Source organism: Streptopelia decaocto, assembly GCF_964273445.1.
Source record: "Streptopelia decaocto genome assembly, chromosome: 1".
Classification (NCBI taxonomy): Eukaryota; Metazoa; Chordata; class Aves; order Columbiformes; family Columbidae; genus Streptopelia; species Streptopelia decaocto.
The window spans coordinates 54,273,101-54,299,883 of NC_138663.1; the positions used below are offsets into that span (position 1 = coordinate 54,273,101).

The 26,783-nt window shown below is 39.0% G+C and overlaps 1 protein-coding gene across 6 annotated transcripts in view; it reads left to right on the top strand.

The window, feature by feature from the left end:
- Window positions 1-26,783, top strand: part of OSBPL8 (oxysterol binding protein like 8) — a 98,921-nt gene that overhangs the window by 38,955 nt on the left and 33,183 nt on the right. For 2 of the 6 annotated variants that reach the window (XM_082045085.1, XM_082045086.1), the window contains exons 3-4: window positions 1,107-1,143; window positions 6,095-6,232. In XM_082045085.1, the coding sequence (XP_081901211.1) occupies window positions 1,107-1,143; window positions 6,095-6,232 (175 nt within the window). The remainder of the gene's footprint in view (window positions 1-1,106; window positions 1,144-6,094; window positions 6,233-26,783) is intronic. The other 4 variants (XM_082045089.1, XM_082045090.1, XM_082045087.1 and 1 more) reach the window with 3 other exon arrangements.

Below are 26,783 nucleotides of genomic sequence, written 5' to 3' on the forward strand. Positions count from 1 at the left end.
TTTTATTTCTCTTTTTCACGTTTCCTGCTGTTTAGAGGCAACACTGGATCCTTTTTAAACCAGAGCAAGGATTTATCTCCTTTATGGAGCAGAAGTGTTTTGTTTGGGATGCAGAAGATACAGCATGTTTGGATTTATTTTATTTTTAAGGATAAAATGGTCACGATGATCAGCATGCTTGTTTTCTCCTTTTCTGTTATTAGTGGATTTCAAATGTAGTAAAACCTTTAAGACATAGGTGGAGCTTTACCTTACATCTGTACATGGCTGAGCACAATGACATCTTAGTCCTGATTGTGGCCTTGAGTGGCAATGATTTATAAAAGATTCCAAATCAAATGTCAGAAAGGAGTACAGACTATTATGGTGTAATTGCTCTCCTGTAGTGCCTATATTTGATGCATTCAGTGGGACAGAGATAATTTTTTATGCAACTTGATTCTTTGGAAATACTTCGATATAAAATGTCCTCTTAACTTTAAAACTGCACTGCTTGTCTTGCATCCTAAGCAATTTAAAATGTTGCCTGTGTTTCTAGACAAACTGAAAATGTGGCTTCTAAGTTTGTGTGCAAAAGCAGTTGGGCTTGGATCTGCCATTGATGTGTGCTTGCACAGTATTGATGGCTTCAAAGTTTTTGTCTTTCCGAAACACTTATCTGGAAGCGGGGCAGTTTTGGAAACATTTCTTGTGTTATTTCAGCTTTTTTTCAGAGCTTTATTCTTCTGAAAGCTTTCCAGCTGAAAATGTCTTAAAATACGTTGTGTTTCCAAGCCATATGAGCAGTAGAGCGCTGATGGAGATGTTACACTCAGAATTAGCAGTTGGGGTAGTTGCTGTTGACTAACCATATACGATGACAGCTTCTAAGAACAGCTTCTCTATAAGCATATTTGTCAGTTTTGTTGCTTCAACTTTTCTGAACTGCTAAGTCTCTTGAGGTCTTGTCTTTGGTATTGAGGTGCATGTGGTATTTTAGGTACAAACTAACACTGTTTTCATTATCCTTCTTCTTTCCCGCTGCTGCTGCTTTTGTGCACTTGCTTCTTCCTGGCCTGGATTTTTTTGTTTGCTGTTCTTCATTCTCCAATTGTGTATGTACACAGCATCATGGTGATACAAGAGACTCTCATGGACCATCAAGTAAGTGACTCCCCTCTCCTACACTATGTTTGCACGTATGTTCCTCATAGTTAGCACAGATCTTTGCACACAGGCTGCTGGGCTAAATACTAGGCTTTCTTCTGTTTTGTAGTTAAGAAGCTGAAGCACAATGAAAATTTACTGTTGGAAACATATTTTACCTGGCATACTACTCATCTAAATGTTTCCTGGCTTTTAACTGTTTGGTTTTTTTTTAATGGGAAAAGTTTATTCTTCACCTCTCCCAGTCATGGCTAGGAAAAAATACATCTTTTAAATTACTTATCTGGAAGAGAAGATATATTTATGAGTTTGAAATGAAACCTTCAGATGTTGTTGCAGTATAAATAATAAAGACATGGTAATAGTGGTTCAGAGACAGTTTTATTTTTGAGCTTGTCTGTTTATAATGCTATATGCTTAATTTCAATAAATTTACATATTCAGAAATGAACAGGTGCATATACTGTAATACTCAAATCAGGATTGGATCTGGTGTGGTGATAGGGAAAACTCAGTGTGTCTCTATATCTGCATGCATCCAGCCAAAGACTTTATTAGTGCCATTTGTTAACAGGTGGTGGTATGATCGTATGATTGGCAAAATAATTTTGCCTGGGGTTAAGAGTTTGCCTATGTGGGGAAGGGAAATTCTTTCTTATTTCCTTTTTTGTTTGTTTGTTTGTTTGTTTTTGTTGTTGTTTTGGGGTTTTTTTTTGTTTGTTTGTTTTTTTATGGTGAGAAATCTGTGCAGAACCAATTGTCTTAACCGATATTGCTTATTACAGACATTAAAAATAACGCAAAATTGAATTACAATAAACCTTTTTCTATATCTGATGTCCTTGTGCTATTTTCAAGAGTGTAGGCACTTTCACATGCCCATTATAGAAGCACAAGAACTGGGAATCTGCCGCTTCAGATTTTTTTCTTTCTCAGAGCTTTATCTGATAAAATACATTGTCTGCAAAAACCCTGATTTGTGTTTCTTCTGGTGCATAAATCTTAGTGACAAACTATATATGTGTAATTCGATGGCCAGTGTGAGGAGATTGAACCAGGTAGGTATTATCAACTGTAGTAGTTCCATTAGTATTGAAATGTGCCCTCCAAAGAGCTGCAAGGAGGCTTTTCATAGTTACTTTTCTAAAATGGTTCTTCTCTAAAATAACCCTCTTCTCTAAAATAACCCTCTGCTCATCCTCAAGGGGATGGTTTGGGTTTGAACTCCCTCAGATAAAGGAAGGGATGAGTGGAGGTTGTCTTTCTCTTGGATGAGTGCTCTGAAGCCTGAGTGGAAGTCTAAAAACAAATCACCGCTTTGAGGCCTTTGAGTGGAAGGGGTGGTTGGCAATTCTATTCTATGTCTTGTTGGAGCCTATGCCTACCAAATCCATCTTTCAAGTTGCAGAGATGGCATGTGAAACATAAGAATTGGAATCATTGAATGGTTTGGGTTGGAAGGGACCTTTACAGTTCATCTAGTCCAACCCTCCTGCTGTGCGGAGGGAGATCTTCCATTAGACCAGGTTACCCAAATCCCCATCCAGCCTGGGCGTGAACATTTCCATGGACAGGGCACCCAGAACTTCTCTAGGACGTCTGTTTCAGTGCCTAACCCCCCCTCATAATAAAAAAATTCTTTCATCTGTCTGTTTTAAATCCTCTTTCAGTTTAAAACCATTTCCCCTTGTTCTGTCACTATAGGCCTTGGTAAAAAATATTTCACTGTTTCTTAAAGTCTCCTTTATATATTGTAAGGCTGCAATAAGGTCTACCTGAACAACCTCAACTCTCTCACCTTTCTTCACAGGAGGGGTGCTCCAGCCCTGTGATCATTTCTGTAGGTGAGGTGTTCCACAGGAACATTAGGAAAAGGAAAGAATAATAAAATAAATAAATATAAAAATAATATCTTGGTTGTCCCCACCAAAACTCGCTAGAAAGTGTGAATGCTTTGAAGATTAGTCAGAAACTGACTATGGTTTTTGAGGTACACAGCAGGTATGTGGGCACACATGAGTCCAAAACTGTACGTTTCAGTTTGATATATTGGGCAAATAAGAACACATTTGATTAGGAACATCATTTATTCCTGCTTTTATTTCACAAGTGAACAAGGCCACTAGAGTAAATGATCATTGCTTTCCTTCAATACCACTGTTGGTTTATTCTGTGGATGTAATGAAATTGCAGGATAAAACCATTCCATGCTTCAAATGAGTTCAAAATTAGCTATAGGACTATCAAACATTGTCAGCAAATGGATGACTATGTATCATACATTTTTATAGTGTTTATAAAATCAATCCATCAGAGGCTATAAAGAGCAGCCAAGGATCCTCTAAGAATTGCTGGGTTATCAATTAATATGTACTAATTACATCTGCTCTACTAAAAAAGATCTGCTTCTGAGTGTTAGGTGTCTGATTCAATGGCATTTGAAAACTCCTGTTTGTTACTTGCATATCTTTTCTCCTTCCTCTCCCCTTTCCAAGTACTTTTTCCTTTTCCTTGAAATAGCTTTCTTTGTTTCCATCTGTGTCTTTAAATGTTCCAGAGCTCCTGCTGTAAGATATTTAAGGCCTGTCTTCAGAGAGATTGTTAATTTTCTGAAGATCCTGCTGATTTTCCAGTTGTGATTACACAGGCACCTATAACAATAATCTCATTAGTCAGTCTTTTATAGAAAAAAAGACTAAAGCCTCTTAGTAATCTTATTCACTGTCCCCTGCTCAAGACAACAGGTATGTTCTACCTTGCCTTGTCTTCCTCCTTGCTCCAAAGCAAATGTCTGAGCATCAATATGAGGCATTTTGGAGGAGGAGGAGAACTTCTTCCTAGTGGTTGCTACAGCGTAGATAGACATTTATCTTCTTAATGAACTTATTTCTATTCCTTTAGTACTTTCATAATGCTTTGTATAAAAAAGGAGATTTTAAAACTCTCCTGCTCATCATCCTTCAGATTGAGTTTCTCCAGACCCCACCTGATTTAAGAATTTCATCCTAAATCCTCAGGTGTGCGAAGTGCTTACCACAAGATATTCTATGTTAGGCGATACACAAACTGTGTTTCCTAGGAAAGGAGCCTTTCTGACAGGGCTAGCAGTCTTTGCAGGACCTGAATCAAGTCTGCAGACTGACAAAGGAGCATGGATCTAGTAGTGAACTTGAAGCTTCTAATCCTGTGGGCGCTACTGAGTTAACATCACTGAGTTCAGTTCATGCTTGGGGAAAACTTGGGTGCAGAGCTTGCTTATGCTCCAAATTACTGGCAAGTACCACCTGAGAAATGATCACTTCCAACACTTAAAACAAAGTTAGCAGCGGTGTCTGCTGTCCATTCAGAAATTAGCTTTCAGCACAGGTCACTTGAGGAAGGTTGTTAGTGCAATTCTCGCTGCAGAGGGGGTGTCCCACAGGGCCAGCTGTGTGGTGGGCGAGGAGCACCCCCAGGAGCTGAGCTGTGAAAGCCCAGCCCTGCAGGGCCATGTGGCCAGGGGCTCTCCAGAGTAGCCTTCAGCTGGCTGATTGACAGTTGGTTCTACTTTGGTGCCTCTAAAACTTTTTTAAAACAAATGAGTGTAGTTCACTGCACTCGCAAAGATCCATTTTGTGCAAGCTTGTGAAGCAGCTTTTTTCTACCTTTGCTTTCATTTTTTATTTCAGATACTAGACCTTTTGTGGTAGAGTCCTTTCCCAAGATTTCAGCAACTCCCCCCCCTCCTCTCTTTTCTTATCACTTGTAGCTGCAGGAGAAAAGCTAGTTTGATGGTCCAACAAGAAGAACAAAGTCACTACTTTTAAGTATTGGCCTTCTGGCTCTGACAGACTTGAACTCTGAACTGGTAAAATGAGCTTTTCACCTCCCTTGTCCATCTCCTCACATATTTTTCCTGAACAGCAGTCAGCATAGGGAATGGCTTGTCTGGAGCAGAGCTTTAAATGGTTTATCTGATGTAGAAAAATAGTACAGGTGGGTATCCTGACATCCTTACTTTCTTCATACTGCCTTGTGTTTATGCTAGGCTTTGCTGAAAAAAAAAGTCTCCATTACTGTGATAATAGTAGAAATAAAGCTAAGAGGAGAGCCTTTGTATTTTGCAGATTCCATCCAGAAAATGGAACTTGTTTGTTTAGACTAGATCTTCTGCAAAGCTTTTGAAAGTGAGGAAAGCTTGGGAACTCTTAAAATGAGCCATGTCATAAGTTTCAGTCTTTTAGTCAGGCTCTTCTTTGGTAAACATCTTTTGTCTCTAGTTGCTTTTTGTCAGTGTATATGTGTCCACAGGACAGGTGTTACTGAGGCAGGCATCCTTCTGCTACTGGAATAGGTCCAGTTTTCTTGTGTGCAGCTTAAGGACATGTACAGACACCATGAACAAGGTGACTGGCCAGGTGATCTTACAAATAGCTAGAAGACATCCAATGAGTCTTTCAGACTGATAAGTTTAAAGCAGAATAACCCTTCCACTTTAAACCTTTCCCTATATGCATGATCTTTATTAATAAGACTTGTTTCTTGTGAAGTATGTACATGTTAATCTTGGCTTTCTGGATGGTAGCACAGCTTGATCTGGCAAGCTGTTTCCCAGGTCAGCTGTTTTGTGGCTAGTTAAATCAAGAACTATCACAAAAGAGGCAAAGAAAACAGGATTTCAGAAGTTAAGTGACAGCTCAGCGCTGTATCTATATTCAGTAGCAGCTTTTCCTACTTGCCCCTAGTTTTTGTTTTCATCTTCTGCCTCATGTCTTAGACCAGTCTTGCTGGATCCTTTCTGCTGTCTCCTCCAAAGGAAATCTCTGGTTTGAAATCTTCATTTTCTGGAATGAAAAATTTCGCAAGACAGCATTTGAATACCAGTTTCATATATATGAGTGCAGTTTTTATTAGAAATCTATGCACAAGCACATAACATCATCGAATGAGCATCCATTTTGTATTTCAGCAGTGGTAACAAACAGCGATGAATCACAGCTATTAACTTCAGGAAAAATGAGCCAGCGCCAGGGGAAAGAAGTCTATTTTACTCCAACCAAAGAGTTACTCCAGCCATCTCTCAGCCCAGGAACTCCCCACAACCATGGTAAGACAAAGCTGTTTTTTTTTTTTTACAGAGGTTTTGAAGAATGTAAATGCTGACATTAATTATCTGTTCCAAATGTTGGTTCACAATAAAGTAAGGAAGAAAGCACATTGAAATATTGTATGTAATTCTTTGTATCCTTATATTTTAATCTGAGACAGAAAAAATGCATTACGTGATGCACTAGTTATTAAAGCATGCTATGATTTGTTGGAGAACAGTCCACGTAATAGTAGATCATTATCTGTGTGTAATCCTGTAACTGGTGTTCACATTAATGTTTCAAGTATTAATGCTGTGTCTTTATGTAAAAGTATTATGATACACCAACTAAGCCTGGAACCTTTGTGTAAAAAATTTTTGACAGTTACTTCTACTGAAAGATCCTTTTCTTCAGGATAACGAAAAAATGAAGTTTCAACCCTGCTTTTTGTCAGCTTTCGAACAGTCCCTCTGCCTTATGAACCCTCTTGAAAATAAAATCTCAGTGGAGCCACCTGAACTGATTGGATGCAAAGTGAAACTCCTCAGTAGACCTGACATGTTGATAGTCTGTTTAGAAGACAAAACCAAAAACAAGCCATAGTTGTTCTTCTTGTTCTTATTTGCATTTGAAACTACTGATGTTGTCTTATTGCCTAGGATATTATTAGGCACGTTTGTTATGCTGTGTGGAGTCCTTAGTGAAAGCTTCAGGCTTTTAAAATTAATATTCTGTCTCCTTTTACTGTTGACAACCATGTCAGTTGTCTATGCTTCCATTAGTTCTTGCCATGAGTAGTGTTCCTGAGATGTTTTTTCCTATGAGCCTCTCGAACTCCCATAGTTTTCTTTGTCAAAGTAATGATATTAGTCCATCAGAATAATTAAGGCAGTTTCTCAGGTTAACTTTGAATCGTTTTCCTGTTTTCTCATTCGATGCTGTCCAGAGAAAAAGAAAAAACTTTGAAACCAAAGATAGTTGTTACCATGTTGAATCTGAGTCTTTTAGTCCATTTCAAGAAGTATTATGGTGGTATTTTCAGTGTTACCCACAGCAAGCTCTGATGTATTTTCTAAAAGCTGCTCTTATCTCACTGGAACAGCACTTGGTGTTCTCTGGCTTGCATTATGCTTAGGCTGGAATTATTTTCTGTAGAAAATATATATAAACTTTTTTTGGTAATTTTTAGTATGTTTAAAGGAATTTTTAGCTATTCTATGTACTGTGTTGTATCCCTTAGTAGACAAATGTTGTAGTTACATAAGTGTATTTGAATATTGAAGTCTTCCTTTTAATGTTGCTATTCCCCCTAATTTATAAAAGCATACTGTTGTGCCTTTTTAAAGGCTTTCATTCATAGTAAAGTCATTAAAACGGGCTTGAAAAGCACTAAGACTTTATTGTGCTACTCAAACTCTTTGCAGATATTAAATCTCCTGATTTTGTTCCCTCTGATTATTTCAGGGCTTATATAAATGATTTAAAGCTGGTTAAATGTATCTGTGCCTTTTTTAGCATCAGTGATCACTGACTTAGTCTTCTGGGAGTGCTACTAGAAATGAGACTGTAGTTTCATGAAACAAGGAATTTGGCTCACAGTCAATTTTATTAGTGAAAAGGTGTGATGTGGTTTAGGCTTCAGCAACCTTGGATTACTAACCTCTAGCCAATCTGCGACTCGGGATTTTCATGAAGGTGGTTGACCCATTTAGAAGTTGGGTGTTTTTTTCTGTGGCAGTTATTCCTACAGGGAAATTACAGTGCTGGTGAAAATGTGAGCTTATTACAAAGGGAAAAAGAGGTGCTGTGCAAGCCTGGAACTGTGAAGCAGAACAGAGTTTAAAGTGGTGGAGTACTTGAGGCTGACTATTGTAACTGAAGTCTAATTGGCAAAGGTTTTTACAATATACCTGTAGTATTGTATGATTACAATATTCTGAAATATAGGAAACGGTTAGATATAGTATTTAAAGGCATTTACTATGAACTAAGTGGAGATACTTTCAGTCACTGGTACCTGAATCCATCCTTAGGAGATGGCTAATGTAAATGAACAATTCAAAAAATTGCTAGGCACAGGATAAAATAGAATTGAAACAGAAAATATATATGATGCAGTCAACAAAGAACTGAGTAAATGTATATAAGTGGGATCTCTGACATGGGTACTTGCCTTTTGCTGCTGGACATCTGGATGTTGTTGCAGGCTGTTTGGCCACCATTACCTAAGTCGTTTTTCCTGCTACCTGAATAAAAGAGCCTTTGTGGCAAAACCAGTTCTGTGTAGAGCTTGTGGTTACAGATAAATGAGTTGCAATTAAATGAAACCTGTGAAGAGGCAATCTTTGGAGAAACCAGTGCTTTGGTGTTAGTGGGGAAACTCCACCACATGCGCCAGATTCTTTGGCTGGCCAGCAGCAATCCAGGGAGAGGCATGCTCAGGGCCTGTCACCTGGAAAATCTGCTGGAACAAGCTTCATTTGTGTCTTCTGCTTGTGTTTTAAGGAATATCCTAACTAAAAGTATTACAAGCATGATTAAAAGTAGATGAGAACTTGAGTCTTAATATGAGGGAGTGGAGGTAAACATTTTACATCTGTTTGGGCTTCCTATTAGGAATCAAGGGTAAACCGTGTAACGTGTCACTTTGAAGTTGTAAGTGGTATGTATTTTATGATTCTAAGTGCTCCTGTGTATAAATACTGGGTTTTAATTTATGTGACCACAGCGCTGGACTTCAGAAAGCTTTGAATTTCTTGTACTGGTTTCTTAGTTTAAAACATAATTTCTTCCTTCCTTGTTCATTTCACTCTTGTGAGGTGGAACTCAGTATGTCCTCTGAGCCAGAGATGGGGATCTTCTTTGGGGAGGCCAGTGCAGGTCTGTTTTATGAATATAGAGAACAACTTGATCTGGCAGCATGATCTAGTGATTATTCAGCAAGTCTATTTATACTGTCATTGTTCTGCATCATGTTTGCAGGAAGAAGTTTCACCCTCTTATTTTACATAATATTTTTAAGATTCTTCAAGATACGCTGTCCTTTATTCTAAGGCTGAAAACTAGCTTATCTTTTAGGCTATAGACTGGCCTTTAAAGGTGTGGAGATCAGACTCGCTTCCTTCAGCAAGGTTGTTTGACAGAAATGTATTAGAAAATCTGATGGTGTGGATTATTCTTGTTTATTGTGCTCACCAGTTTACATAGCCAGTTCAGCATTTTAGTGTTGAAGGCTAACTCAGCTGTATATAGCACTGGTCCTGAGATGGAGTTGTAATTTTAATTATTGTGGATTTAACTGATTTCTGCCTTACCCATCATTAGTTAAGTAGAGGGTCAGAATAAACCAATTCTGATCATAATGCTGCAATTACACTTTGTTCTGTAAAACATCAGTGACTTGAAGTTGGAGCGTACCAAAATCCCAGTGCCATCTACTGCAAAAGCTGATATCACTCAGATGTGTTGAGGTTCAAGAGACATCAAAACAAACCTAAAAACTAGCTTTTTGCATCCGTGGCTTGCAAGGAAGGATTTAATAAAGGCACAAAGTTGTCTTACCGACAGACTTTCACATTCTGTGTGGTACCAGCATTTCTACAAAGCCAGCAATACAGCTTTACAGGGGAGCTCCAAGCTCAGCTGCACAAAGGAAAGCTTGCTGATGATGGAGCTTCTCAGCATTGTAACTCAGGAACTCCTTGTGAAAGTGGCCTTGAGCAGCTCCACGTTGAATTGATCTTGAACACTTTTAATGATTTTCCTCACTTTTCATTGTATGTGTTTAAGAAAGGGGTTCCTAGACCCTTTCACTCAACAGCTCACTCACATGGATTACTTTGCTTCTCAAATCAGGGTAGGAAATGATCAAACCATGATAAAGATTTGGCAAGAATTTGCAAGATCAAACTTTCTGAAGGAAATCTTTCTTTTTTCCTACATGCAGTCTTTAATTATTTTGAAGTCTTTATTTGTCTTTTCATAACATCTGCCAAGTTATTCCTGTCTCTATCTCATCAATGCTGTATATTGTATATGAATGTTACCTTCCGGTATGTTCTGTGTTCAGATTGTTGTTGGTTTTCTTCTGCCTTATCTGCTGGGCAATGAAACCTTTCTACTTCTCTGTGCTTTGAACATACTAAAAGATCATACGGTGTTTTTTGCTAAGTATTTTGTTTAGAATTGTCAGCCTTGGAATTTGACCCAAATAATTCAGTAGCCTTTTGATGGAAATGTTAATGCGTTTGGGGAGGTAGCTTTTCCTGTAAAGCTTTGCTTATATTTGTGCTATGGTGTGTTTTTAGGCTCTAGTGAGGTAGCGTGGCCTTGCCAGCTCACCCAGACCACATTTTTGTAAGTGTGGTGCATATAGATGTTAGGATTGCTAAAACTTCTTTCAATTGGAGCAGTTAATACATAGATTGAACAGTGTTAATTTATGTTATTTTCTGTGTTTGCATTCTATGGTTGAAAATGTTATTAACCAATAATAGGCAAACAACTATTATCAAGCTTTTTATTTATTTTTTTTTTTATCCTACCATAAATGCAACCAAGAGGAATCATTGACAAAGCTATTTTTTACAGTTAAAAAATGTACATGAAAAATACCGAGTCCAAGACTGCATTTTCAAAAGTTGCAGAACAGAACTCTGCTTGCTGATGTAAGCTGTTTATATTGTTACACAAATCATCCCTGGTAAATTGGATTCTTGTAAATCTTGTTAACTCAGACTTACATCGGGATACTGCTTTGTTTGATAAAATGGATTAATATAGAATTAGTCATTGCTTAAAATTTACAAAAACCCTCCTCAGAGAGGGTTTTTAATATTTTCTAACATAAATAATCCTTAATAATAAGCTGTACTTCTGGTAAAAAGAGAAATCTAAGATAGTAATATTAAAAATACTGTAATAGCATATTTGAAAATGTCTGACTTTTTTTTTTTTACCCGTATTCCTATTGTCTCTTCATGGCTTTATTTAATGAAAGATTGTGCTGTTGTTCTTTTTGTTCTTTCGAGTGCATGTTACAAAGTATACACAATGAAGTGCTTTTCTAATTTTTCACTTGGTGGTAATTTATGTTTGTGTTTCTTTGTTTGGGAGGTAATCTCTGGGCTTGTTTTTTAAGAGTGTGAGGAGCTGAAAATCCATATGAAGAAGAATGCAAAATTCACAGCATTCATTGTAGAAAAAATTTGCCATTTTAAGCTTTTGTGGCTTTGAATGGGGACTCTAATTTGCAGGTGTCACTAATCGGGAGCATCACCCGTACTTAGACTGGAACAAATAGGAGCGGTGCTTGTGGTGACAGTATTGTATTTCATACTTTAAGGTGGGCAACTCAGCAGGTGGGTAATGCATGAGGATTTTGGAGCTCTAGTTTCTGTATTTCATGTGGAGAACAGTGACCTGTGCAGATAAGCTTCCTGGCTCCTGAACTCGACTCAGTATTTTTCATATGTTTATCCAAAGCATTGACGAGATGTAGATGGGGCGAAAATGTGAGTAGTATCTGAGAAAAGTGTGTTAGGATGATAAAGAGTAAGGAGGAGATATTTTACAGTAATGTAAATCTTTGAGCTAAGTTAACAGCACCTTGCCGTCCTCTGCTTTGTTTTGATTTGTAGATTTTCTTGTTTAGTCAGCTCGTCAAGTGAAGGTAAGCAGTGAAGTGTGTGCCCAGAAGGAGCTTGGGATAAACAAGACCTGCTCCTACTTTCCATCGGAGTAGTAGTAGTAGCTGATTATTCAGTTTGCATTATGATTAAAGTGTATTCTGTGTTACTCGACTGAGTAACAGAAGTGACTTAGGTGTGGGGAGGTGGATTGACAGTGGAAGTGGAATTACAGGGTTGCCAATAATGATGATGATCACAATGAATAGAAAACAGGAGGGGAAGCTGCTTTTGGTAGAGAATGAGGACATTTTTGGCTGTGCTGAGCTGGTAAGAAAGGCTGTTCGCTCCAGAGTAGATGTCTAAAGGATGTACTCTGATCTCAGTCTTTAGGATGCTGCACTTGGGGAGAAAATAGAAATTTAGCTATTTTTGCATGTGAGAGAAGATGGACAGTGAAAAAGAGATGTTTTCAAGCGTTACTAGGTTCTAAAGAACTCTTACTAACTACTGAAATGATGAGGTGCCTTCAGCATGATGGGATGATAATGGCCAAGAAAATACAAGAAAAATGCTGTCTATCTGAGGCGGCTAACAATTGTAAGGCAGTTTGCTGTAGAACTGTACAACTTTCAGCCTTAAAAAAACATTTATTTCAGGTATTTGGCTCAGTTGATAGCAATGGCAGCACATTTTGTTTTTCTAGAGGGTAAGAAATATCTGAAACTCCTGACATGTCATCCCTGTTCTGGCTTACTGCTGATCAATGTGCAAGAAGCTCTGGAGATCTCTTCCTGCTTCTGCTCTGCCGTGGTGAGACCGCATCTGGAATATTGTGTCCAGTTCTGGGCCCCTCAGTTCCAGAAGGACAGGGAACTGCTGGAGAGAGTCCAGCACAGGGCAACGAAGATAATAAGGGAGTGGAGCATCTCCCTTATGAAGAAAGGCTGAAGAAACTGGGGCTCTTTAGCTTGGAGAAGACTGAGGGGTGATCTCATTAATGTTTATAAATATGTAAAGGGTGAGTGCCACGAGGATGGAGCCAGGCTCTTCTTGCTGACAACCAATGGTAGGACAAGGGGCAATGGGTACAAAATGGAACACAGGAGGTTCCATTTAAATTTGAGAAGAAACTTCTTCTCAGTGAGGGTATCAGAACACTGGAACAGGCTGCCCAGGGAGGTTGTGGAGTCTCCTTCTCTGGAGACATTCAGAACCTGCCTGGACACATTCCTGTGTAACCTCATCTAGGTGTTCCTGCTCCAGCAGAGGGATTGGACTAGGTGATCTTTCGAGGTCCCTTGCAATCCCTGACATTCTGTGATTCTACCAGCTGTTAGGGGAAAGGGGGATTACGGTGGTCCAGTGGAAGGAAAGATCCAGCCCTGTGTCAGTGAACTCGAAGCCTCTTCAAAATATTAGCGGCTCTTCCCGAGATGGCCATTTGGCTTCAGTGTTTTGGCCAGCTTTCTGCTAGGAGGTGGCGAGAGCTTGTTCATTCATGTGGGTGCAGGAGAGTGAAGCTTCAGCCGAGAGGCACCATGTTGGAGCCAGAGAAAAGAAAGGAATCCTGCATGTCTGCGGTTGTAGCAGATGCACACACTGAGCACGGGAGAGGCTTTGACTCCACTGGTAGAATACTGATCACTCTTTACGTGCCAGCTCTGGCTTTTCTTTCAACAAACATTTTCAATATGTTAATATTTCTTTCTGATAATGGTATTTGGCTTGCAGATGGTAAAATCTTGCCAATCTGTCTGGCTCCAAATCAGGCTGTTTCCTGGGTAGTTGGGTTATATCTAGTCTTTGATAATGGTTTCTGGTTTTCTTCTCATATTTCCTTTGACTTTACCCTCTGCATCTAGACAGACTTAGCCATGGAAGTACCTTCACGCAGTCTCTCGTTTCCCTACACTATATCTGTCCTTTGAATAGAGAAACTGAAGAATGGCTAAATAATTGATTATCTTGACACAGTAAGAGCAACTTATTGCTGAGTATGTCATACTTTTTTACCTTACTTTGTCTTTCCATAAGTCTGTCTCACTGCCTCAGCACTAGATAGGAAACTGCTAAAGGGCTTGTTGAGACTCTCTGTCAAGCTTATTTTTTAACTCTGCCACATTAAAAGTAAATATGACTTCTGAATGCAGGCATCTTCTATGTAGAGTAAGTGCATCTAATGTCTTGGAAAAACGTTAATGCTTTTACTTTCTCCTGACGTGTGGGAATTCTGTCTAAAACCTTGCAAACCCTTGCACTTGGAGAGCCTGAGTCTCTCTTGCTGTATTCTTGAGAGATGTTTTAATTTGTCTTACTTTGTGTTTTGATGCTGAGGAAGTATTTTGTAACCAGCAGTATATAGGAGCCACGTGGACTGCTTGTTCTTTTGATAGTTCTGGATTAATATCTGTTGTGCTGCTGCAGGGAACCCGGCCTCAGTGACACGGATGGTCATTCGTGGTTTTATAATGGAACGTACCTTGTGGAGGTGAAGCCCCAGTTCTGCAGAATTGTGCAAATTATTTGAAATAGCTTTAGTGATGCTTTTCTCAAACAGGATGTAGTGAGGTTTTAGTCACAGTAAACAAGAAAGGAGTTTGAGTGCTAAATAATCTGGTTTTAGCTTGTGTTACTGGACTGAATTTCTCATGAAACACTTTAAGTTCTGCTGTGGGTGGTTAGTCTCCTGAGTCTATTATCTTGACCCCCTGCTTTCATACTGTAAGGCCTTCTCTGGCACATTCCCCTCTGCAAGTCATTATGTGTTTATTAAAACTTGCCATTTCTGAAATGCTGCTCCACCCTGTATTTGTGGCTTCGGTAAATTGTAGGTTCTCCTTTCTGTGTGGGCTGCAGCTTTATGAAAGCGTGGCACTGGATCTGAAAGGCACAGCAGGGCTGATTACTGCGAAACTTCTCAAGCAAGTTCTTTTCTCCTTGACAATCTGTGCAGAGCTTGCCTACTTAAACCTGAACTGTGACCTGGAGAATTTCATAAGGGCTGAGATGAAAACTGTTGATGCCTGAGCAGTGAGCAAGGCTCTTTACTTGAGGTAGGAGGAGCTGTGTAGGAGGGTTAGCGAGCGCAGAGGTGCAGCCCAGTACAGCTGCACTGGGAGCCTTGGTGTTCATTCATAACTACTCTCAGCCTCTGGAATTGCTTGTCAGCTGGACTGCACTTGACTTGGAAACACCAGAGGACAGAAGAATATTTGGTGAAAGAAACTTGCCACTGCAAATTGCCGGCACTACTTGTAGCATCGTGGTTCGGGTGTCTTTTTTCTGAATCAGATATTGGTGTCTGAAGGCAAGTGTATCTTTGATATTGTTTTTGTTAAATAGGAGAAAAACACTTTCACTTAAAGTCAATGTGCAAAAGTCAAGTGTTGCATGAAACTCATTTATAGCCATGATAGTGTGGTAGTTGGCTTTTCCTGTTTTCTGCGTATCGCAAAGAGTGTATGCTGCATGCAGAGAATTATTTATGACCTTTTCTTCTGTTGGGCTGGGGGGAGAATTCTACTGGAAAACAGCATTGTCAAGATGTCAGGGCAAATTATTGTCAGACTTCGAAGGGCAAGTCTAAAAAGCTTCTGTCTTCTCCACTACACCATCAGTTTTCCTTCCTTCTGCCTTTAGCTTTTACAGCTTGGTTTTAAGAAGGTTTAAGGTTTTGCTTTTGTACCTCGAAGGGGAAAAGGAATAATTTTTTACTTTGCATCACTAGATATACTCTTAGTTGTAGTATTGCATCAGTATCAGTTTGTATAATGTGTTCATTATTTTAAACTTCTAAAATCTATATAAAGAGGATTATTATATTTAAAATTCCTCAGTTGGGTAGTTCAGAATATATTTGACTTAAGTTCAATTTCCACACTTGGAATTCATATCTGTACAATTCAGAGAGGTCTTTTTGATAAGCCTATGTTTTTTTCAGCTGTGAATATTTTTCAATTGGAGAAATGTTTTAAAACTAAAACCAGACTTTGTCAAAAGTGTTGATGTGCTGTTGAAATTGCAGGTACCTTCTGTTTGACTTTATTTTGTATTTGAGATTTGAGTTTTGCCCCAGGCAATATCCTGGAAAAATGTTTCAAGCATGGGATTATTATTTATTTTTCAGCCAGCATTTACTACTTCAGCAGAAGCCTTGATTGAGTAGCTGATATGAAAAATGCATTCTGTCCTTTAGAAAAACGTATATAAGACATAAGTTTTCCTCCTCTAAAGAGGCAGTCAACAGATTGACTGAGAATAGATTTCCCTCACTCTCCCTGAGACAGATGAACTAAATATTTCAGTCAAGGATTCTTTTTCCATCTTCATACTGATTTGTGTGTTACGTAAAACAGAGAAACCAGGAGACTTTTTCTCCCTTTCAGTGGCGTATTTAGTCTAGTGTCAAGTTTCCTGAAGTACTTAACTTTTGTTATGAGGAACCTGATGTTTTTCATGTACAGATACAGTGTGGCACACACCTGATGCATTTAGGCTAGAATGCAGATACTTTCCTGTTTATTTAGGCTTTTCACCTCAGTCTGACTTCTGCAGGTGGACTTGGCTGTAGTTCTGTTTGTGAGTATTTTGAAACTACGTAAACTTCCAAGCTGTGTATATTAGTGCATTTTCTAAGTATAGCAATTATTAAGGCACTGGGAACTGATATCAAAAGAACAGAAGGCTTCCCAGGACATTAGTCTAAGATCATGTCATGAATGATACTAATTTCAGTGTTATCAGTAGACTGACCTATTCTGTCTGAACTTATTTTCAGGGAGGGGAGAAGAGGAAAAAGGATTTTTCTTTTTTGTCTAATATGTGGTGGCTAATGAAGTGCACCTCTCCATGTCATGTGCAGAACATGCAAATAAAAGCACTTCCAACTACTTAAAAGTACCTCTGTGTCCTTTCAGGAATCAAATTTATTGCAAGGAATTTAAAGGGTTTCTAAGGGCTTTGGGTGCTAAGCGTGTGGAGAGCAGAAACACATTTGGTAACGCAGGCTGATGTTCAGGAATTACAATAAACTTTAGCTTAGAATCACACCATGGAGAAGAATTCTCACTTTTTTTAAATGTTACAGATTCCTTTCGATCTAACAGCCTTTCAGTTGTGTGTCAGCTATCTCTCTAGTAACATATATGGCTTTGAAGTAGTTGAAGCAAATGAGCATGTATATGCAAGTATTAGAAGGTATAGTAAATCACAAGCTGTTGAAAGGGTAGAGAAGTAGTGAATTTTTACAGCATGTAATTAACTGGTTTACCACGGTGGATTTAAGTGAAATATGACAATGACTTGGTGGTGGGGAGGAGGATGAAGGAGGAAGCTTAAATTAGATTTTTTTCCTTTCCTCCTCCTTTGCAGTGGTGAGACAGTCATATTTTGGCATAAGGCACAGAGTCTCTCTCTCCTACATTGCTGTGGAGTTGAAGCAGAGGTATTAGGTCTAAATACCTGGATAACGGCTTCCTTGGTTGGGAGATAGCTTCAGAGAAGGGAAATGTAACATTATCTATACTGAAATTCTTAATTTTATCTACCCAAAGATTGCAGTTTCACTTCTAAATGGAGAAAAGGGGCATAGCAAGGGGAAAGAGGTTTTTCATCTGTTCTCATTTACAGTTTGGCTACCTGAACAGTGGCCAAGGGACCTGAGAGGGTGTGGAGGGAAATAAAGGGAAAACTTCTTCAGGATTTCATCATTTCTGCAACCCCAGGGATGTCTAGCCACTCTTTAGCAACATGAACATGAGGTGGCAGAGAAGACTCTTGTGGAAGAACCTGCTGGGCTGGCTGGAGGCGGATGCAGCTGAAGCAGTTTGGTGACTGATGGCGGAGCCTCCTGTCAGCCTGTGCCACCCCACTGTTCCAGTGCGAGACACAGACATGTCCCGATAACCAGTGTCAGCAGAATGTTCCCGGGCAGGGTCATAGCCGGGAGTCTGAAAGATGAGATAACAGACCCATTAACTGGGTAAGATGGGTCTGTAATGAGAGGATACAGTTCCTTCCGTGTGTAAGGGGAGTTTTCCTACTGCAGCTTTCTCTTGATTAGAAAAAAGAAAACATGTATTCTGAAGAGATCTGGACCAATGTAGTTGTGCTGTTTTGTCGTTAAGAAGATAGATTTGGAGAAAAGATGTGGAGCTGTGTTTGTTTTAAAAAAAAAAAAAAAAAAAAAAGAGAAAAAAAGTAGTGTTGTCCCTCCTTGCATTTATTCCTCATTGTCCCACCATTCACTCATTAAGTTTTCAACTGCTCTTTCTGTTCCTTCTGGGACATCTGGACAAGGAGCACTTCAGCTGAAAGAAGTACGAGACACAGTAAAGGGTAAATGGAAACAGGCCTGAACACACAACGTGCTCATCCAGTTTCTCCCCCTCCCTCTGCCCAAGTGAATAGAGGTTTTCACTTCTTGTACAAAAGAAGTAAAGGTTACTTATCACATATAATGGTTTCTATTGATGGCTCCTACTTGTTTTTTTTCAGTTACATCTTTTTTTCCTTGGTGTATGTATTGGGACATTAGAAGAAGCTCTCGTGATTCATAGGATCCTGGAAACTACTATGTTTCATAATCAGAAAAATTATTTTCAGTTTTTTCTCTCTGTGTCTTAGTGTATTTATCTATAGGTACTAATGCACTTGCAGTCTACACAGTTAAAACCTTTTATAGGGGTTATAAAATACTTCAGTCTACTGTAGTATCCTTGAGCCAGTGTGAACTGAAATTACTGAGTGCAAATAGTAAGTACACTGCTTTCCATAAGCAGCTGCAGTAAACACTATTAGTTGAGGATTAATCAGATTCACACTACCATTGGTTTAATTTGTGGGATGTGTTTCACTTTGTAAGAGGAGGAGCCCACTAGTATGGAGCACAGGAGAACACCAGTTCTTATTTTCAAGCCAGTTCTTAGTGTCATATTTTTCTGCTTTCCAGGAAACAGAGGAGATTTCTAAATGTATTTTGTCAGAAATAAGGTGTGGTGGGGAAAATGGGATTAGAAGAGAACCTCCACACAGGAAGGAAATTCCAGATGTGGAAGAGGGTGGCCATGCACTGTAGTTGTCAGGGCAAAGAAGCAGCTGATCTAACGAGCAGCAGATGATGGAGGTTATGAAGAGCTTATTTGACGTTTTTCTGATAGCTGCCAGCAAAAGCAGTTTTAGTCAGCTGATTTCTAGTCTCAAAGCCAATTTACTGGGATTTTTTTATGTTTAAAATAGAAGTTGGTTCATTTAAGTGTTTTATTCATTGCATAAAATATTTGGGACATTAATAATAAAAAAAATCCTTTTTGTGAAGCTTATTTCATATAACTCTCCCAGGAGTCAGGCTGGTTTGTATATACAAATATGACAGAGTGTTAGAGAAGAAAAAGCTATTACTTAAGCTTTTAAATAAAATTAAGAAATGAAAATGTAGAAGCCATTGTAATCAGTTGATGAAAACTAGCTAGGTAAGTGCCTGTATAGGAAAATTCAACATGGCTGTGTAACACAAAACATGGGCCCCCTTTTCAGATTCCCTAGTGTACCACAATAGGGAAGCCACATAGCTCACGAGTTATGTCTTGTGCAATAGAAATTTGAGACTTGAAAGACTAACAGGAAAAAGAATTGATTTAATGAATCCTTAAAACCTACATAATCATTTTTTTGTGCTTAGAAAGCAGAGATGAGTAGGACCAAAACTGACATGTCAAAAATGAGAAGCGGGGTGTTTGTGGAAAAGAGGAGCTGAAGCAAAGCTATTCTGCTTTAAGCGCCCTAATGGGTTTGACAAGAGGCGTATAGTGTTGCTTGGCTTGCTGCTGATTTGGCAGCCTCTGTCTCTTCGCTGCATTTTTCACCTGTGCCCTTCGTTTGTTTCTTCTTTTTTTTTTCTTTCCTTTTGTATCTTGCTCATCAGAATGTGAGGTAAAAGGCTGGTACTGCAACACTCTTGTTCCAAGCAGCTAATGCTAACCAGCTTTCACAGAGAACATAATCCTTACACAAACACCTTAACTCATGAAGGAAGAGGGTCCAGTGCGACGTAGGTTTTCTTCATGTGCGGGGATTTCATCTGTGTTTTCTCCAAGAGCTGATGGCCGAAAGCTTGTCCGGAATGCTTCATTTGGAGGATATTACGAACTCTCTCCTGCTTTACCAGGTTTGTTATGGTCTTGCATTTCTTAAAATGTACAGAAGAGAATATGATTTCTTCCTCGAATTTTTCAGCTTGAATAAAAGTAATGTACTGAGATGTTGGCAAAAATCAGAAAGAATAATGCTAGTATGCATTTAGCTAACAGCTCTTTGTAGTGGGAACATTTGTAGATAGGCGAGTAAGTTATAGTTCAGACTGCAGTGAATCTCTCTTTGAAAGGTGTTTGCGTATTTGGTACTGATGTGAATGTTTGGTTTGGTTGTTTGGGCATTTATGACTGAAGTTCTGTGATGTGTTTAATAAGCGCCTTCCTCACTTGTACTTTCCACTGCCCTCACACACAATGGGCTTGCTTCAAAATAGTAAGGTACAGCAGAAGGTTTTAATTTAGCTAGAACTATTTGAAGACTCTGGATGCTTGTCATCAGTGGTTTGATATAAAATGACACGATAGAATGAGTTAGGGCTAAAATCCCTCGCTAAACTCAGTAGTGCAAGATTTTTAAGATATTTAACAGCAGAAAGGGCTTGAGTGTCCTTTTGCTCAGATTTGTTCTTTCCTGAAAATCAGTACTGGAATATTAAAATGAATTTCTAGAGTTTCGTTGTCCATAATGTGCACTTCTGATACAGGTACCTGAATTTCAGCAGTTTACTTCAGGAAACTTTGGTGCTTGATAATGTATTACAAGGTCATCTTTACCTGAAAGGGGACACTTGCAGAAATTGTACATTCTTACCAGAATGAATCTGTATATGTGATTTGTCTTGTGCCTGCCCCCATACACACTTTGTCGTGTAGCCCTGTGGGGCCAGAATGCTGGGGAGGGAGTGGGAAGAAAATAGTTTTCACTGTTTATTGTGTGCCTGCTGCAGAATGGCTCAGTGAATTTGTAAGCCATGGCTCTGAAGCTACGGGAAGGATTTGGGGTGCAGAGCCCAGGGGTGGTTGTGGGCTGGCGATCAGGGAGCTCTGCAGAATCGCTGGAGCAGCATGTTCAGCCACAGGCCGGTGGGGACAGATGCTTGGGACACCATGTTCTATTAAACCTCATGTTTTACCCCGTAATGTTTTCTTTCACTCAGCTTTAGGAAATGATTAGCCTTCTACTAAGAGTCTAACACTGAGTTTTATTCAGGCTACTCAGGAAATAAAGATCTCCAAGCCTGAAAGCGTGGAGTTGGCAGCTTGACAGATCCTCCCTACCTTTAAAATAAATGCATGTAGTCTGGTAATTACCGAAACAAAAATGTTTCCTATTTGCTTCCTTCCTATATTGGATTCTACATTAAAGCTGATAGCTGTCTGTAAGTGAACAATGAATGACTTCTTAAAATGCAGACCAAATGGAAAACAGTTTTTAATGGGGGAAAAAAAAAAAAAAGTGTAAACATAGAACTAAAAAATGTTTTATTTTTCGGAATCTTCCACATATCTGAAGAACTTAAACAATATTCATATGCTGGAGAGTATACTCTTTCAGTTTGGTTTAAGCAAAGAGTAGTTATTGCCTGTCAAAAAGATACTCGTGTAGTTACAGTGAGGTCGTTCTTTGGTTATTATTGTTTATTTTATATGCTTTTTCCAAAAGAAAAAATGACCATGAGAAAATACATAGAAGGACTTTGCTTGCTTTTCTGATTACTTCAGTTTCAAAAGCCATGGAGGAATCTGAATTAGTTAATATATGATTGTATATTTTGTTAATATATATTGTATATTTTGTTAATATATATTGTATATTTTTAAAACTGCTTGTCATCAAACTTTTGAAAATCAGTCAGTTAAAAAGACTGTGATGCCTCCTCTGTTCAATTCTTTAAAAATACTTTTCCTTTTTTCTCCTGCTTTGTTTATTATTTAACACCAGTATTGATATCTCTCACTAAGAATAGCTCATAGTTCTTCCTGAAGCATATAGTTTTTCAGCTCAATTGTTCATTCGTCACATGCACACCAGTAATCAAATCAGTCTGTTCATTGCTTTTCATTTGGAAGTCACTAATATTGTTGGTAGGCTTCCTATTTGTGATCTTCTAATGCATTGCATTGCTTTTTTACTGGTTCTTCTCTTTGTTGGAAAAAAAAAAGCCTCTAGTGGATAGTAATTATTTTTCTTTTTGGGTAAAGTAATGCTGGCATTAAAAAGTAACATGTTTTTTCAGATGTTATTTTTCTTAAGCATCCTAATTGAAAATGGTATTTGTTGAGAGGTATGACAGCAGGTTTTGAGACGTAGGGGGTGTTATGTGCTTGGTTTTGTTTTTTCTGTCCTTCAAGATTCATTGAAGGGACAGACCGCAGGTGTGACTTCAAACAATGTCACCAGTTTTACACTTCAAAATTAAAATATCTTAACTAAACAGTCTTGCTTTAAAATGTACCCTATCACAGACTTTATCCTAAAGATTCTTTAACACTAGTCTTACAATGTATATAGCCCTCATTTTTGGTCGAAGATGATGTTTTTGAGATTTTTTTTCTTTTGGTATTGACAGCATGTTCCAGCTCAGTCTCTAAAGAAGGATCATTTGATTTTGTTCCTGGGCATCTTGCACGTACAGAGTTCTGGTTGTTCAGGTTGTGCGCTGTGTCAGGCTCTCGCTTCTGTCAGAAAGGTCGTCATGAGTTATCACACAGGTTTCCACCTGCAAGTTTCACAAGGGTGTGCCAAGTGTTCACAGCAGGAATGCACTATTGAATGGTTTCCCTTGGCTTCTACGGTGGTACCATGAACTGTGGCTGACCGCCCTGGGGCTGGAGTCAGCTTTCAGAGCCCCTGTGGCCTGTGATGTGAAGACAAGGAAGGTCACACTGGGAGAAAGTCTATTAAGACACGGTGTTGCTGTGAACACAGTCCCTGATGTCTAGAACTGCTTTAGAGGCTAGAGTAGTGGAACTTGTACTCATTGATTTTATTTATTTTTTTTTTTAATCTGTAAGTGCCTTAAATAATACTGAGGGCTCAATCTGCAGCTCTGAAAGTTGGTTCAAACAGCTCTTGCTTGCTGTCTCCTAGCTCTGAAGGTTGCTTTCGTGTGATCAGGTACAAAATGATACACAAATCCAAGAGATTTAACAGCGAGAAAGTTACAGAAAGGGACTGCATCTTCAACACCTGAATTTATACATTGTGAAATGTGAGCTCAGGTTATCTTATCAACGAGTTCCTGATTGAATTACAGGATGGGAAACAGCAAGTAAGATGAAATATTAAGTCCAAACTCACCGTTGATAAACTCTGAAGAGTTTGGAAGACACTTTTTTTATTAGACCTGCCTCCAGCCTCTCATCCCCTGGCAGGCTCCACTCCAGATACAGGCTTCGGTGGGTGTTTGTGGTGCAATTTTCAGTAACTCTGGGACTAATGAAACTACAAAGAGCGCAATAACACAAAGCATCATTTAGAGGCACAGTTTTCTTGGCTTTCCTGTTGTCTTTGTCACAAATCCATAGACAAATTGGTTGGTTGTAACTGGTAGCAGGAAGGGGGAAAATAGTATTTCTTATTATTGATTCTATTAATATAATTCTTCTGGTGTTTTTTTTTTTCCTTGACTAAGTATTTCCACAGCAAAGTGTATGTGAGGATTCATTTTGGGCCCATATATAGCTTTTTGTGGTATTTCAGTACAAATTTCCATACAGGTATTAACATCAAACTGTTCTTGTCAGAAGAAGTGAGACTGCCTATGGTATTGAGGTCCCTCCATCTTAATAGACGCTCCCTCAAAAATGTGTCCCAACACTGTGTCTGAATCAGTACCTGATTTATGATTTTTTTTTTTTTAACCATACATTTTATCACTTGGGAGGAAAAGTCTTCTCTCTGTTTTCTGAGTGAGCTTATCCCTTCTACAGAGGAGAGGGTAACATGTAGGATGGTGTGGGACATGAAGCTGACTGGTTGGGTTTCCGAACAGACCAAGATGGAGCAGTGCAAGGTTTTCCAGGATCTGCAGCACCCTGATTTGCCTTCAGCAGCAAACCCTTCAGACAGCACTTTGCTGTGGGTGTGAGTAAGGAAGGGAATGGCGAGTATGATGGCATGTGTATAAATCTGCAAGCATGCACACCTCCTGGGCTTGAGGTGCTGGAAGCAGAATGAAGATGCCGGAGAGAGTTCTGAGAAGGGCAACGAAGCTGGTGGGGGCTCTGAAGCACAAGCCTGATGAGGAGCAGCTGAGGGAACTGGGGCTGTTTAGCCTGGAGAAGAGGAGGTTGAGGGGAGACATGATCGCTGTCTACACCTCCCTGAAAGGAGATTGTAGCATGGAGGGTGTTGGTCTCTTCTCCCAAGTAACAAGTGATAGGTAGGACAAGAGGGAATGGCCTTAAGTTGTGCTAGGGGATGTTTAGATTTTTTGGTATCAGGGAAAATTTCTTTACAGAACGAGTTATCGAGCACTGGAACAGGCTGCCCAGGGAAGTGATGGAGTCACCATCCCTGGAGATGTTTAAAAGATGTATAGATGAGGTTCTTAGGGACATCGTTTAGTGCCTGAGTTAGGCTATGGTTGGACTGGTGATCTTAAAGGTCTCTTCCAACCAAAATGATTCTATGATTCTGTGAAATTTGGGGAAATGTGACTCAGCTTCGTTCTTTGTGTCTAATGCTCTGGGATGCAGTACTTCATTCTATTTTCATTGGTGATACCAATGAAAAACTTTTTTATGAAAAAAAAAGTCAAACATGTATGTTAGATAAGGATGTGTAAGGCCCTTAAAACTGCTGTGCTTTAGAAACTAAGCTGTGAATTATAGCTCCTCTTCTGTAAGAACAATCCTGACTTAGCACTTTCTGGTTGATTCCCATCACGAAACCTTTTGTATATGCATATGTGTCTGCATATAAATAAATAAGTATAAACTGGAAAGCCATTAGAAAATGCCAGCATTGCATTTTCAGTTGGACTTGGTTCCTAATTGGGAATTTCTTTAGGGTGTGGAGGTGAAGCGAAAACCTCTTTACTGTGGTTCTTGTGTGTGTTTGACTTCTCAAGACTGGAGTCAAATCTAATAACTTCTCAGTGAAATAAGGGAGGTCTGTCCTCTGAGGTTTGAAGTAACCTTTGCTTTGTTTGAGGACCTGATGTCGGGTGCTGTAGAGAGTGTGCTTTTGTATTTGGTGTTATATAGGAAAAGTGGCTGCTGGCCTCTGGATCGTGACTCACCTTTTTGCTTTTTTCCTGTTTCCCTAGTACTACAAATCTTCTGCCTGTCTAGGTGCTTCTTCCCTGTGGTCAAGTTGTCTTCTGTGTTATAGGTTTTCATTAGCCAAACAAACCTGTCATGGATGTGTTGGAAGAATTTCAAAACCAAGGGTTTAATGAACTGTGCACAGAAGAGAAGGGCTTCTATAAAGACATGTAAAGGTTTATTTCTAAAAAAGCATGTAAGGTTATCTTTGTGTAAACATAAAATGTAATATTATTGTATTGCAGTATATAATTTTTAAAAATCTGATCTTAAAAAAAGAATCTCTGCAAAAGGTAATAAATATAAACAAAAAAACCCCAAAAGACTGATTACCAGACCAAAACTAAAAGGAATCTCAGATTTCTCATGTAACCTGAAGACCAACTTAATACCTCTATAAGTCACTGAAACTTCCCAAAATGTGTAGTTGTGATAGATGAATCAGTCATGTCTTAGACTTTCTGGATGTTGTTAAGTTGTGGAAGGGTGAAGCTACTAATTTTAGCCTAAATAAATAAATAAATAAATAACAAGTCCTACACTGAACAAACTACTCAACACTGCTACAGAGAGCTAATAAAAATTATTTTAAAGCTCACAAAATCTCTCCCAACGTAGACGCACTCCCCTGAAGAATGTGAAATCAAACTGTTTCTCTGACAAATCTTCTCCTTGTAGACATCTGAGCACCAGTTTCTGTTTCGAAGTTCAGAACATGTTCCAAGGGAAGCTCAGAAGAGGTTTTGCTGCCCGTTTGTGCAATTTCTCTGCTGATGTGGTGCCCTCTGGTGGGCTGAAGCTCTGGGGTACCACTGGCAGAGCCACACAAGGCTTTTCAGCTGCGTGGATTATTCCTGAAGTTCATGTATGACTTCATATTTATCTGCCTTCTGCCTGGAGGGCATGCAAATTATGGCACTTTTACTTACTCAGATAAATGCATTGTGCAATTTGGTTTATTCCTGTGTATAAAAGCTTTATGCTGCCACCGATCTCTTAAAAGAAAATGTATCACTGAGATGTTATCTTCATAACTAGAATAGCTTATTTTTCCTTAAGGAAAGGTTCTCGGTATATGTTCCATGGCGTGTAGCAGCTGCGCAGCAGCACTAATGGCAGTTGTGACCCCTCTCTCCATTGTCACGCATAGAGTGGCTACAGCCCCATCTCACTTCGCTTTTCGGATACTGGGAAACTGTTGGGTTTGTACTGTGAGTTGCTCACAGAAGATAAATGTGGGATTTCAATGACTCTTTTAATATAAAACCTCGTAGTTATGTTTATGCAGTGTCAAGTTGAAAGTATAAATTCAAGGTTAATGTAAGCAGCCTTTTTCAATTTCTTGCAAAAAAATGACTGACAATCTTGATCAGTGTTTTAGGTTTGCTTTCATGTAGGTGGTATTTACCAATTACTTCTAGCTACAGAAATGAACAAAACAAAAAATGCTTTATTTAATATTCTGCTCTGTGCCTGAATGTATGCAGACGAGGGGCAATGAGAAGATAAAGGTACAAAAGTTTGCACACCATATTTATGTTTGTCAGGTTATTGGATAGGGTGCAGCAGCATCCAAA